Raw genomic sequence first — 15360 nt, 5'->3', positions numbered from 1 at the left:
CCCACAGAGCTTGCAATCTTACTTGCTTTTCAAAGCGCTTATGGGAAACCTTCATTTATAATGAAGAGAATAGATCTACAGAGGGTGCCAAAAAAATGTATACACATTTTAAGAAAGGAAAAAAACTGTATTAAAATTGTAATACTCAATATATACTGATAATAAAAGATGAATAAAAGTCATGTGTATACCCTTTTTTGGCACCCCAAGTATTGTTAGGTAAGGTACCACAACCACAAATCCAGGAAATTACCCACCATCCCAGGCATTCTTTGAAGATTATTAATTACTTCAGATCTTAAAAAAAAAAAGAAATCAATTCCCAATATCTTCTGCAGTCTAAATTACTGATCTAGTAGACCCTAGTGAATTTTGCTATAGCAACTGCATTTCACAATCAATTTAAAGGGAAATTTTTTCTTAAAATATGGGTAAATTAAATTTTGTTTCCAAATTATAACCTATTGTTAAAACTATTAAATTTAATCCAAGAATAATGAAAATAGTTGTTTAAAACTTCTCCTTTATATAGTAGACATTCTGAGTCAGAATATGTATGAATCTAGAATTTAGAACAATTAAGAGATAATTTGTAAATCCTGGCAGTTTAACATGAACTTCCCAAGTAGACTCCACTGCAGACTCTTAGAAGATTCAGAAAGGCTGTGGGTTAATTTTTATCTTCTGAAGGAAGTACTAATATCTGAGATGGTATCTATCCATTTGTGATAACACATCAAAAAGAATCTTATTCTGAAAGGCAATAAATACCTGATCTGTTCTGAATAAAAGTATAGGGAGGGAGGAATAACTTCATAGTATATTACTCATTGCAGTTTGTGCATTGTCTAAAAATCATTTGGTTTATTAGTTCCTCAGTGTCCACTTATGATAGATAACGCTGAATAAAAATTCTAGTTATGGCACAACATTTCTATCTACAGTTTTGCTACTTGAACACCATTTTAAAATTTTATGTGAACTAGTATATTTTAGGAGCTAGCGTTCCCTTTTAATTTCACATAGGGTTATATCTAACACTAAGGCATTAAATGAATTAGCCCCAAAATACTGCAGTATGAGTATTGTGGTAAGGAAAGTTTAAGCCATCCAAATTCATCTAAATTTTGCTTTGGTAGTTTTAGGGTGACTATTTAATTATAGGCATTATTTGTGGTGCATGTTCAAATAATACGGTGTAAGGAATTAGTTTATAATAGGAAGATTGGTAGGAGATAGAAAGTATATTAGTTTTCTAGTGCTGCTGTAACAAATTACCATAAGTTTAGTGGCTTAAAACAACAGACTTCTTATTTTATAGTTCTGGAGGTCAGAAGTCTTAAGATGTTGAGCGGGTTGTGACTCCAGTGCAGAATCAGTTTCTTGTCTTTTTCAGGCCTCCTGCATTCCTTGACTCACAGCCTCTTCCTCTATCTTTAAGACCAGCAGCATAGCATTTTCAGATCTGTATCTGTTTGTCTGTCTATCTATCTCTATTTCTATATTCATGCACTTTAGAATAATCTGATAACTATTAATGTAGGAAAATTTCATTTTCATATGATCTTAAAGTCATACATCATTTTTTTTATCGGAAAGGACATCAAACTAAAATTCTCTTAAACATGAAGAAGGATGTGTGATAAAGTTATAACCATGTAAACATTGCCAGTAATTTTACTTATTTTTCTCTTTGCTTTTCTGTGTGCCTTTTTTTTTAATTTTCTAAAATAAATCTGGATTAATTCCTTGCATCATATAAAAGTATTTTGTGGCTTAGATTTTTTTTTAATTAAGCATGAAAATTAAATATTTATAAATCTACATGTCTCTATAAATTGATAAAATTGCCAATGTCCTTTAATGTCTTTAAAATTAGTAAAAATTTCTCTAAACTTAAGAAGTCTTAAATTAACATTTTGAATTGTTTTAATCTTATTTTTATTAAGGAAATGTTTTTATCATTCTGGAGATTTTATGGCACCCTGAATTTTCTGGCTTCCATGGACTCTGAATATAATTGTCTTGGGGGGATTAGCTCTTAAATTCATTTTGCTGTGGCTTTTTTTTGTAGCATGATTATTTCTTACTATATATGATAGGAGTTATTCTATACAAATAATTTATTTAATATCAAGTTTATTAAAAGCAAAACATGGGAAGGAATGTAACTCATAATAATAATGACAATTTAAAATTAGATTCATAACTAAAATTCTTTTTTATTTTTTTTTTGCAGGAATTGAAACCTGATATAGTAACTAAATCTGCTCTTGGTGATGATATCAATTTTGAAAAAATCTGCAAAAAGGTATATCTGAAATTGTATTTCTTTTAGGAAAAATTCCTTATTTATGTTTTTTGACTTGCTTTTTTCTTGTCACTGTTTTCCTTGATGAGAAAACTTATCAATAAGTCAATTACTATTAGTACATAATGATTTTTACCAACTTGAGTTCCAATATTGCCACACACACAAAAATTTATGTTAATTTGTGAGTTTTACTTTGCTATGTTCTCACACTTTAAAGGTATGTTGAACTTGGTTTGACATTTGTGTGCTAAATCTTACTAATTAAGAACAATCTCAATTTTTGTTCTTTCCATAATAATGTCCATGAATATTTCATTGAATCCTTTTATTCACTCTGTGGAGAATTATTTTTATGTCCTTTTTACCAATGAGAAAACTGAAAGAATGAAGTGAGCTGATTAAGGCTATATCACTGCTACGTGGCACAGTTTGGATTTTTACCTAGATTTTCTTCTCCTTGGATTTGCCGCTCCTGCTTCTTCCTTACTATTTGCCCTGTTGCATTTCCATCTGTTTTGCTAATAATGCCTACATAAGACAGTTCTATCTGAGACCAGACTTGGGTTTGATTGATTGATTTTGCTCTATTGCTTTTCAGTTTTCACTACTTTCATTACCATTTACTCAAATTTGTATTTCTTCTTGCATTTCTGTTTATTTTGCTTTTTCTAGTTTCTCATGTGGAAGCTTATATTGATTTTAGTCCTGTCCTCTGTTTAAATGCAATAAATTTAATGTTTTAAATTTCCCTCTCAGCACTACTTTAGCAGCATCCCATATTTTTGATGTTATATTTTCATTTTCTTTGAGTTCAAAATGTTTTGCATTTCCCTTGTAACTTCATCTCTGACCCATAGTTTAATTAGAAGTATATGGTTTAATTTCTGAGCAGTTCAGGAGTTTTCCAGGTATAGTCTTGTTACTGTTTTCTTTATGATCCACGAACATATTTTTCTGATTTTTATTCTTTTAACTTTGTTATTTGTGTTATGGGCTAGAGTATGGCTTATCTTGGTGACTATTTCATGTGCACTTGAAAGCAATATATATTCTGTTGGAATTAGTGTCCTATAAATGTCATTAGGTCAAATTGGTTGATGGTATTGTTCAGTGATTTATATCTTTACTGATTTTCTGCCTACTTTTTTTTTATCGATTACTAAGAGGGATTTTGGTATCTCCAACTGTAAGTGTCAATTTGCCTATTCCAGCTTAAGGGAAAAAAAAATACTTGTATTCTACATTTATGTAGACCAGCACTCACTTACCTCTACCATTAATTGATACTGGTTAGACATGTTAAACATTAAGGCATTTGACTGTAAGAAGGCCAGACTATGAAGTTTTTTGTTTGAGGGGTGCGGGGATTGGTTGTTGCTGCATTGTCATTGTCATTAAGGCAGCACCAAAGCCGGGAGCGTGATTTCACAGCTTCCTTATCTTGTACAAGTGTGATTTTACAGTAAGTATTGTTTTATAGGCTTCATTCATAAAGAGGGAAAATTTATTATGGTTTTAAATGTGTGGTTTGGCCTATATCTCACACAAAATAATAACGTGTTAAATAGAGTAGTGGTAATTGTATAAAAATATGGCAGAATAGTTTTTTGTTTTCTCTTGAGAGTCTTAAAAAAATAATAGTTTAAGATTTTTATTAGAATGAGTTGTTTTAATGTTCTGGTTGGTAAATTCTAAAAGTATTTCATTAATGTTTAGTTTGTGGTAAGAGTAAAAAGCAATTTATGTTTAGTTCCCTAATAATATTATGTTTTCATTTAAAGTCTAATTAACAGTAAAACTTGGTTAAATTACTGCTTAAGTTGAACTTAGAAATACCCATAACAAAGTATTCTGTGTCTTTTTTTTTTTTTTTTTTTAACTTCTCAGCCAGGTTGTTTTCACTTTGGAAGGTTAATTAGTTAATGTATGTGTAATGTATGTAAAATCAGTTTTTTAGAGTTTCGTCTTCCATTTGCTACCCTTTGTTCAACCTTCCAGTGTGTGAAATATCATTATCTTAAAAATGGGGAAACAAACGTTTAGGTTAGCTTATTATTTTGTGATAGTAAATTCACTTGCATGTTACTAGATTTGTAGTCATGAGATTTATAATAGTAATTCAGATAAAAAGTTTAAGATCTGACTGAAATATTGTGAATTGAAGCCTGATTACATTTCTGCCCTTTTGTACCTTCCTCCAAATAAAAGGAAGGGAGGGAGGTGGAGAGGCAGGTAGGGAAAAACAGTTCTGTTTCATCAGAGTTCTTAATAAATGTCTTAAGGGGGTTAAAGCCAAGGGAAACTGCCTTGCTTAAGATCATTTCAGATTCCTCCCAAGCTATATGATTTCAGCTGTTTTGTTGCTACGTTATTTCATTTGTGATAGCCTTCCATTGGATTCAGGTTCTTCCATATCAAAATGTGTTAATACGTTAAATAGTACAACAGAAATGAGGCAGGCAGCCGAGTGTCGTGGAGGGAGAACTAATTATTCTTTAGTTTACCATAGGAAAGGAGCTCAGTGGAAGATACCAAATAGGATATAAGTCTGTTACATAGAGCTCTGCACATTTAAGGTTATCTGACCATCAGAATAGAGCAGAACATACTAATTTGTATAACATCTTCCAGATTGCACAGTTCTTCCATGTGCAGTCTTATCTCAATTGATCTTACACAGTGATCTCATAGAAAGCATATGCACGTGCATGAGTGTATGTGTGTGTGTAGTAATAGTCATAGTGTCTTTAGTTTTCAAATGCAGAAAGGGGGTAGAAAGGTTAAGTAGCCAGTTAATGTGTATATGATGAGACTTTAAAGCTAGAGGGTTTAGACACTGGAACCTTTCCAGACAGCTGTTGCCAGAATTTCAGGAGTGTCTCAATTCAAAACATCTGTTGCATGCATAGCAATCAGTTAGGCACTGTGGAAGATATGACGGGAATAGAAGACACACAATGTTTTCTAGAAGAATATATAACCCAGTAGAAAATAAAAGACAGTTATATTAAACAACTACCGTTGTCAGTTGCCTGACTCATTAGTGCTTTATATTAATTTTCTTAAGGAAGATGATGATAACCCCATTTAACAGATGAGACAATAGGCCCAGAAAGATAAAAAATATGCTTCCAGTCAGTCAGTAGGAAATGGCAGGTCCAACGTCTAAACCTAGGTCTCGGCCTAAAAAACGAAAGTTTAAGACAAAAGGATGGAATAAGATTCCATATATGTCAGACTGCATGTTAAAATCATGGTGTCATAGGGGTTTACAAGAGTCCAACGAATACAGAAAGGTCTCCTGTTCCCTTAGAGTGTGAACTATAAGCCTTAGTTTGCTCAGTTTGCCACAATTCTTTGGATCCAGCTGAGTGAACTGTTTCCTACTATCTCCCTACATGTTTTTAATAAGTACAGATATTAATGTGTTGATTTATATCTTTAGGTAAAACCTAGAATTGAAATTAAGTCCAATTCATATTAAAAGCACTTGGTACTAGCGTTCTACCTTTACCAGTTCATTTAGAGTCAGTTTGTTTTAGGCATCATTTCAAAGGAATGAACATTGCGTGTAACAGAGCTTTTTCATTTTTAGACTGTTGTTTATATTCACATGTACATTCTCAAAATTCTTTTCAACATTGAACACCAAATGCTTTGTGTTCACAATAAATACCCATATGCCAAAATAAAAATTTTCCATTAAAAGATGAGGTATTTTCCCTTTTTTATTTAATTTATTTGAAATGGAAGAAACTGGAGGTGTGTTTAACCACAGTTTCCTGAGAATTTTCCATGGCAAACACTGTGTCAACTTTAAATAAGGAAAGCTGTGGCTTCCTTCATACCCCCCAATATTGTGAAGACTTTCATGCAGGTGTAAAAACTATTTGTTCACAGAGACTGCTTAGCATTTTAAGCCTCAAAATAAATTTATTTAAATTTATGATGTATGACTTTTTTTTTCTATAAGCCTCCATAGCATTTTCTGTCTCTCCTATGAGGTTGATCACATTCTGCCTTGGAATAGTAGTTATTGGTGCATTTGTCTTAACCTTTTAAATGAGAGCATGATCGCGAGCCTCAAAAGATGGTATTTGTGTCTTCATGTGTGAGGCCAAGACTTCACATAATAAGTCATATTTACGTAAATACAAATATAAATATGAGTAATATAAAGAGGGAGAAAGGAAGATGGACAGGAGATAAATTAAGGAGCAATAAAGGAATTGAAGTCTCATGGCAGCTGCTGCCCTGCTTATTCTCGTGAGTTCCTACACGTCAGCAAATTGCAGCAGAGACACAAAGCACGGCCAAAGGTGTGAACCAGAGCCCACTTGTTTCACAAGCCTCTTTGTTTATGTTTCTACGTAGTTTCTTTCCAGAAAGGTTCGAGAGGGGCTTGGAATTTGGTCACAAAATGAGAGAAAGTTATCTCAAGTACTTTGGAAGAAAAGTGTTTTCTCAACAAGTATCCTCATACTAGACTGATTTCAGAAACCTGACTTTGATACATTCAGTTCTTAAAATGTTTGATTTAAAGAAAGTCTCAGTTAAAAACAGTCAGATTTTATAAATTATGGTAATCATGTAAATAAACTTTTTTTATGTCTCCTAAGTAGAAATGTCAAATTTAACACTGTAAACCTTTCTTTAATTTTCTTCTTCAGAAAGCAATTAGAAATCATTTATTTACTTTCTACATTCAAGTGGTAGCAAGAGGTAAAGGGAACACAGATGAAATATTTTATCTGACAGTTATACTGTCTTGACTTCCTTTCAAGAATACCTAGCTATTTCCCTGACTCAAGCCTTTGTGTTCTTTGAACTCACCGCTATTACGTACGGCTGCATAAGCTGTGTACTACACCCTCCAATTGTGACAGCTACAATGTCAGTGGCAACCCTAGAATTATGCAATGCAGTGGCCCTGTTAAAATGTGTCTCACTTCTTATTAACCTGGTATGTTTCCCCAAATACATCTTCCACAAAGGTTGCAGCATAAAAACACCATTATAGAGGAAGACATACAACAAATAAGAATAACAGTTTCATTTATTAGATTAATACATAATTGTACAGCTTTAAACTTATTCTAGTTTTTCAATAAATGTAATTTACTGAAATTGGATCCCTAAGTCACTCTGGGATATCTTTCATGGCAGAGAAATAACTTTGGTAAATAAACTCAATGATAAAATGATTTTTAACACAACAGTATTTAGAGTCACCACTAGACATGCAGGTATTACCACTGCTCTTCTGAAAGTTTTTATAACTCAGATGGAAAGATGTAGCTAACTATGGAAAGAAAAATACCCAGTTCATAAGAGCTTTTAGCAAGTTGTCAGAGCAGGAATTTGGGAAGAGTAGTAGTTATGTTTTCAACAATTACACATGAATACATTTAGTCAAAATCTATTTGGGATTCCCGGGACTTTTTATCTAAAAATATGGAAAATTAACTTATGTGATGAGAATACTTTCTAATTTATGTTTTACAATACAGATGTTCATACATTGAGGATTACCTTAGAAGTGAATTTTTAGTTGCTACAGGAAATATACTGAAAAGAACAGTTAATAGCTGCTGCTGGAGTGTCTTCTTTTCCCTTGTAACTGGAAGGAAGGCCAGGTGCCTGAAGTGTGGATAACAGTTGTCCTGAGCAGCTGTGTTTGTTGTGATTGTTATTTTTACAGATAAATGTTCTGGGAATTGTCCTGGGAATTAAAACGCATTGCTTTTTGCACTGAAGACCAAACTGTCTTTGCTAAACCCGAACCTCTCACCATTCAGGAAGCGTATTGAATGCATTTAATGCTATAACCAGTTGCCTCAATTTGCAACAGAAGTCTGTGGTCATGGTGTTTTTATTTGAATGTAACTTTTCAGCACCATAAACCTGTTAAAATACTTCTCCTTTTTCTAATTTTTTTTAGTTTTACCCCCGCTAAGGACTACTCACATGCAGTTTAGAGCAAGTGGCACACCTTTTTTCTATAAAGGACCAGGTAATAAATATTTTACCTGCCATTCAGTTTCTGTCACGACTACTCAGCTCTGCCACTGTGATATAGTACAGCTATAGATAGTATGTAAATGAACAAATTTGGCTGTATTCCCATGAAACCTTATTTTAAAAAACGGGCAGCAGGTGAGATCTGCCCCATGGGCCAGTCTGCCAGTTTTGAGAATCAAATACTTCTACAAGGTATTTGTATGATGATTACAATTCTCTATTAGTTTTTCCCCACTGTCAACTTTAGTTGATTCTTATGGAATTTATGCCCACATCAGTCTGTTTTTATTAATACATTTTAAGCATTAGCTGTTGACTTCCTGCTGCCATCTGTAAGGATTTAGATCTTGTTCCTCCTGCATGTCATATATGTACCCTTCCACCCTGCTAACATACATAGGTCGAATAGATAAGGTGAACATTTCATGATTATGTTATTTTGTCTGAGTCACATATGGACTGATTATTACTTTTCCTTTTCTGCATAATATTTCTATTTCCTGTAGTTTATAATTGTTATGTTTATTTTGTTAGTATCTTCTCTCTAGCATAACACCAAACTCCTCGTCCGTTATTGAAATCTTAATACACCAGGTATTCTAAATCTAAATCTCTTGTTATCATCCTGGGGATTTTGCCTGTATCTTCTGTTGCTTATATTCCATTATATCCCATGGCTTCCTCATTTTTTGTATCCTTCTTCATTTTAGTGGAGCCTGTAGCTTCTCGGGAGAAAGGTTCAAGGGATGTAAATTTTTTAAAACCTTGCATGTCTGAAAGTATTTTTATTTTTACCTAGTTTGAAAGTCATTTTCTGTCAGAAATTTAGAAGCATTCCTCTATTGTCTTTTGGCCTCCAATTGTGAATCCTGATTTTTTGTGTGTGATTTCTTTTTGTTTTTCCTGTGAAATCTTGTAAGCCCCAATATTCTGAGGTGACTCTCTATTTTCATATATTCTGTTGAACCTTTTCAGCCTGAAAAATCATGTCCTTCATTGGAGGGGAGTCGGGGAGTGGTTCAAAAGTAATTGCGGTCTAAAAGGTTAAAAATAATTGCAAAAACCACAATTACTTTTGTATCAACCTAATATTTGGGGTAACATTACCTAGATCAGTCCTCCAGCGGAATAGACTTCAAACTGCCATCATCTTGCTTTTACTTAGATACTCATAAGTTTGTATTACGGGGCTGGGGGAACCTTATATTGGGCTATTTACAATGCAGGGTAAATTTAAAATAAATTTGAATGTCTTTTTGAAGCTGGTAGCTCTCCTTTTCACACACTAATAAAATGTATTCACTTGCTTTGTGGAATGCTTATTGAATGCCAACTATTACCAGTTACTGTTCTACACGCTGCATCTATCGCAATAAGGAAGACAAAGTCCCTGCCTTACAGACATGGAAGTATATACACTGGCATGCAGCATTAGGTGATTTGAAGCAAATAAGGGATGGGAAGAGTTGTGTTAGTTCAGGTAAAATTTGAGCAAGACCCGAATACAATGAGAGGATCAGCCAAGTATATTTGGAAGGAGAGCATTCCAGATAGAACAGAGCTTGCAGTGAAATAGCCTAAGAATCCAAAGGTAATAAAGCTTAAAGAACGGATAGGGGTATAGCATGATCTGGTTACATTTTAAAAGCTCACTGTGACTGCTACGTGAAAAATTGGCTGTGGGTGACCAAGATCCAAAGGAGAGTGACCAAGTATAGCTTATTACGTTGGACCAAGGGATGTGTTGGTTATTTGGTCAAAGGTAGAAGTAGAAATGGTGACAAATATCTGGTTGAATATATTTTGCAGATGGAACCATAAGATTTGCTGAAGGATTAATTGTGAGAGGTGAAGGAGAAATGTGATGGAAGAATCTTTAGGGTTGTAGGCCCAAGCAACCAAAAAAATTACATGCAATAAAATGGGAAAGACTTCTCTAGAAGTAGGTTTGAGAAGAAAATCAAAGAATTATCTTTTAACAGAATTCTGAAGTAGGTAGTTGGATGTATGAATCTGTAGCTTAAGTTACAGCTGGAGGTAGCATTTGGAAGTTTTCGGCCTACGAATGATATTTAAAGCAATTAGCCTGAATGATGAATTTTCTAACTTCATGAATACATTAAATATCGTGTATAATCTATATCCATTCAGTCATCATCAAATATTTATAGTGTTGGCTGTAAGCAGGGCACCGTGGTGGAAGGGTCTGAGAATGCAGTAGTAATACAAAACATTCAAAATGTAAATATGTAGGATTAGATAATTCTAGGTTTCTAGTAAATGGAACTTCAAACGTTAGTCATAATACCCAGGTTAATACTCTGTGTTACTTGATTCTTTCATGTTAATGTAGTCTTAACTTAATATTTTAAGCTCTTTGAAAGCACGAGCTATATTACATTTTTTTTAAATATCACAAATGATGCCAACCTCAATTTTGGAAAGATATTAAGTACCCAAAGAATATTTATTAATTGATTACATGGTAGTTACAATTGTTTAAGGGCAGTAGTATTTTTGTCAGCATGAATTTTATTTATCTTTAGCATGGACTATACAGGTGACTTATGAGAATATTAACAAATTTCTGTTCCTTAACTCTAATTTTTAAAAACTATGACATTTTATTTTATTTACTTATTAATAAAGTGTCACATTGTTTTTATTCCCATGTGTTTATTGTTTCAATGCACAGCCTGATTCTACTGCAACTGAAAGAGCAATTGCCAGATTAGCAATGCACCCTCTTTTGAAGAAAAAAATAGATGTGCTAAAAGGTACGAATAAGTGACTTTTAAGCCATGTACTTAAATCCATTTATGTATATTATTTTAAATAAATGGCTATTGACTTATTTATGATTTTGGTTGTTCTTCCCTTTGAGGATCTTTTATATTATAAATAGCTCTTTCAACTATTTCCAAATGTGGGAAGGGAAGGTACCTTATGGCTGGTATCTGATATCTGAAGAAAAACTAAATTTGTATTTCCTCCTAAATTCTAATATATAACATATTTACATATGAATATATATCATATAACTAATATATGATATATGTTCATCATAATATTGAATGCAATGGATTTTCTAATAATATAATTCATATTACTTTTAATGTTGCCACTACTTAGTCGCATAATCTTCATTTATGTGTGTACAAGTATTGAAAGAATTATCTACTTTTGTCACAGATTAGAAGATAATTTATTTTTATGTCTGAAGTCTAATTTATAATGCTCTAAAATCATATCAGTACATTATTTCTACAGAAGTTAGCGTTGCCATTTTGTTTTATTTATTTGCATTCAGTGACATTTTTACTGTTCTTCATAACTTCAAGACATGAAATGGCGACTTTTTAACATTAGATTCTTAGTGGATACTTCTGAGCATTTCTTATAAGTTTGGTTTTTAAAAAGTGAATAGATTTCTTTGTAAATTTAGACCTATTCATTATACATACAGCCATGCATCACTTAAAACAAGGTATGTTCTGAGAAATGCTTCGTTAGGCGATTTTGTTGTGTGAACATCATAGAGGGCACTTCCACAGACCTGGATGGTCTAGTCTACTGCACACTCAGGCTTCATTATAATCTTATGGGGCCACCATCGTATATGTAGTCCGTAGTTGATGGAAACATCATTATGTGGTATGTGACTATTTAACATAATGTATAAATTGTCCTTAGTGTTTCCAAATAATTTAAGAAATACTGTACTGAAACAGTGATATTTTATATTGTTTGTTTCAATGCTGAAACAAGTCATGTGCTGTTTCTGTTGCAGCTGCCGTCAAAGCCTTTAAAGATGCAAGACAGAATGATGCTGAAGTTAAGTCATCAAAGAAAGCTTCCAAAGAAAATCATTCCAAGGACACTTTGTGTTCAAATGATGATGCCATTAAGTTACAGCCTGAAGGAATTAGTATCAATGAACAAAAAGACAAAGAAACCAAAATATTGGCAAAGAAACCAATAAATAATTCAAAAGAAAAAATAGCCAAGATGGAACATAGACCCAAAGCAGTCGACATTACAAATTCTCCATCAAAGACTTCTGAAAAGGATTCTGTAGTTCCCTCTGAACCCCAAAAGATACCTGCTGACCCAGAAATCAAAGCGTTAAATCAAATCAAAAAAGAGAAAGAGTCTGATAGCTCACTTGGTGGTAACAGTGATGGAGAAGAATTACATGAAGAAGAGAAGGTATATTTTGATGATAGCACAGAAGAAAGGTTTTACAAACAATCTTCCATGTCTGAGGATAGTGATAGTGATGATGATTTCTTCATTGGGAAAGTCAGACGGACACGAAAGAAGGAAAGTAGTTGCCATTCTTCGGCTTTGGAACAAAAATTCACCAAAAAAGTGTTCCCTGAAGAAGATATACTTGAAACCCATCAGGGTATAAGAAATGACAAAAACAAGCAAAGTACAGAAGTAAAGAAGTTTGAATCAGTGTTTTTCCATTCTTTATCTGGATCTAAAAGCTCTAAAAGGTAAGAGTGTTTTTTAATTCTGAAATAATTATTAGTTCTTAATTGTTTTAAAGATATGACATATTTACACACCCTAATATGAGAGCAGAGACTATCTCCCTAACATAATTCTAGTTTATGCAAAATTCATCCTGTGTTCTGACTTGGGCTTCTTCAACTCTATATTGGGGTCATGTATACAAATACGCATATAAGAATGACACATTTATCTAGCTTCATCAGAAGATTACATTGTATAGCCTAATAATTTATTTAACTTTATCCCTTCAGTTATCAAACTTTTGAAACATTGATAGCTTTTGTCTTAGCTTTTGACAAGAAACTTTTGAAAATGTTTCACATGTCTCACTCTTTTAACAACTTTCTGAAAAGAATATGATAGTTTTTTCTTGTTAACCCGGGGCCATTATTGTAAGCATCAGTCATTTTATTACGTATTCCTATTTCAGTGCATACAGCTGCTTGCCCTGACTCTGTTTCTTCAGACTGCCTATCCCTGCTGTTACCCACCACTTTTCACAATTGTTCTGTTATAAGTCAGTGTTTATTTTCATTCATAATTCTAATCTGGTAGGGAATATCTTCACCCATGGTTAGCCAATTTCTTCAGTAACAGCTATTTTCTTCAGTAACTTTTTTCTATATGTTTATAGGCAGGGATAATTTTTAACAGGATAGAAAAATGTGATGTTGAAATTTTTGAAAGACACACAATGATCTTTGGAGCCTTGAAAATAATTAAAATATTATTTATATCTCCCTAACCTCCTTCAAAAGGCAACATTTTTTTTCTCACTTGAAAATAACACACCACTATCCCTTCCCTCTCCCATAAGATGTAAATCTTAATTGTTGCTGTATGTGACTCATTCCACCTGTGAGACGATTTTTGAAATTCTTTGTCCAGATAGTCCTCAAGAGTAGACGCAAGGTAACAAAGTTAGGATATTTTATGACCAGACATCCCTATAAGGGTAGTGAGAAAAAAATTCCCACGTGTGTCTAGTATATAATATTCGTGTCTAACAAATTTTTGATGTAGCTAAAACCTGGAATTGTTATAATTTTTTTTTTTATAAATTGCTGGTGGGATGAGGGAGTATTAGAATCCATTGAAAGAGCTTTATCGTCAGTTTTATTATGTTCTCTTCCTAAGTCAGAGGATTTATTTATCTTTTTAAAGTCCTAATTGTGTTTTTCTTCCTTTAGGAGTTGCAGAGAACAGGCTCCAAAGAACAACACCCCAGGTATGTATTAATGGCTGCCGGACTTCCATATTCAGTTAAGCAGTGTTTTGCTAAAGAAGGATGAAAAATTCTGGTTGCTTAATAGTCTGAATGAATTATGAACCCACAGAAGTGGAAACAGAGCATTTTATAATTATCATTGTAATTTTTAATTTAAATTGATTTTTTTCTTCCCTGTGTCCTGCCAGTGGGAAAGATACAGACAAAAGTTATTAGGAAATACTGGGTCTATTTAATTTACTTTGAACTAAATCAATACATTCTTTAAGTAAATTATTATACAAGCTATATCTTAGTCAACACCATGCCATTTAGTATGTTACTTTCTGGGTTAAGAGTAAAATCAAAGTATTTTCAGATTAATTCATAACAAATCAAGTTGAATATATTTGGGTAGGCTGACTTCTGTACATACCCCAAACTCACTAATTTAAAACAAAAATTTCTCACTCACGTGACAGTCCACTGAATCAGCAGAGGGGTTTGCATTCCATGATCCAGCTTCTTTTCACTCCTTTCTCCTCTAGTACACAGATACTCTCCATTTGGCCAGCAGAAGGGAATAAAGTACATGGAGAAATTTGCAGGAGGTTTTCATGGGCCAGGCCTGAAAGTGGCAGGAAATCAGTTCTGCTCACATTTCATTAGCCAGAATTCAATTACATGAACCCATCTAGCCACAAGGGGCTAAGAAATGCAGTCTGTGTGGCTGGGAGGAGAAAGGAAGTGGAATTTCTTGAACACGTAATGGCCATCCTTTCCATCACCAGATGCCCATTTCACCTTTCCTCCCCCACACACAGCACTTCCCTCCTTCCCAACAAAACCAACCCAAAGCCCCATCCAGTCACTGCATCCCCACTCAAAGCCCAGGATTACTGAGTGATGGATGATACAGTGCTTTTTATCAGATCTCATAGTGACCTGTGCACTAAAAAGACAAACTACGCACCCTAACTCATACCAACTATTTAGTGGCAAAGCAGGGACAAAGTAACCACAAGAAAAACTCAGTTAAAGTGAAAATGGGAGGCACACAACACGTCTACAGTCTGAGCAAAAATTGTCTAGGGTCTGAGAGGAACTTGGTCCCCATGGTCCCTGACTCTGTTCCACGGCCACATCTGAAGTGGACATTCAGTATCATCTCCTTGAGGATTGCCCCAAGTGACTGGTAAAAATATATGGTCCTGAAGAATGTTTAAAGTCTTAACAGTCAGAGATTTTTGCCAGCCCAGCTTGTGATTTCTTTCACAGTATAATTCCCTCAAAAACT

General features: G+C 33.6%; 1 protein-coding gene across 1 annotated transcript in view; it reads left to right on the top strand.

Annotated features, from left to right (window-relative positions):
• SRFBP1 (serum response factor binding protein 1) overlaps positions 1-15360 on the top strand; it is a 66057-nt gene that overhangs the window by 42019 nt on the left and 8678 nt on the right. Inside the window, exons 4-7 of the mRNA XM_019727996.2 lie at positions 2240-2311; positions 11031-11112; positions 12126-12837; positions 14047-14084. Of these exons, the coding sequence (XP_019583555.2) occupies positions 2240-2311; positions 11031-11112; positions 12126-12837; positions 14047-14084 (904 nt within the window). The remainder of the gene's footprint in view (positions 1-2239; positions 2312-11030; positions 11113-12125; positions 12838-14046; positions 14085-15360) is intronic.

Source organism: Rhinolophus sinicus, linkage group LG03 (genome assembly GCF_036562045.2).
Source record: "Rhinolophus sinicus isolate RSC01 linkage group LG03, ASM3656204v1, whole genome shotgun sequence".
Lineage (NCBI taxonomy): Eukaryota > Metazoa > Chordata > Mammalia > Chiroptera > Rhinolophidae > Rhinolophus > Rhinolophus sinicus.
The sequence above is the reverse complement of the archived record's forward strand: the minus strand, read 5'-3'. Positions and strand labels throughout refer to the sequence as shown.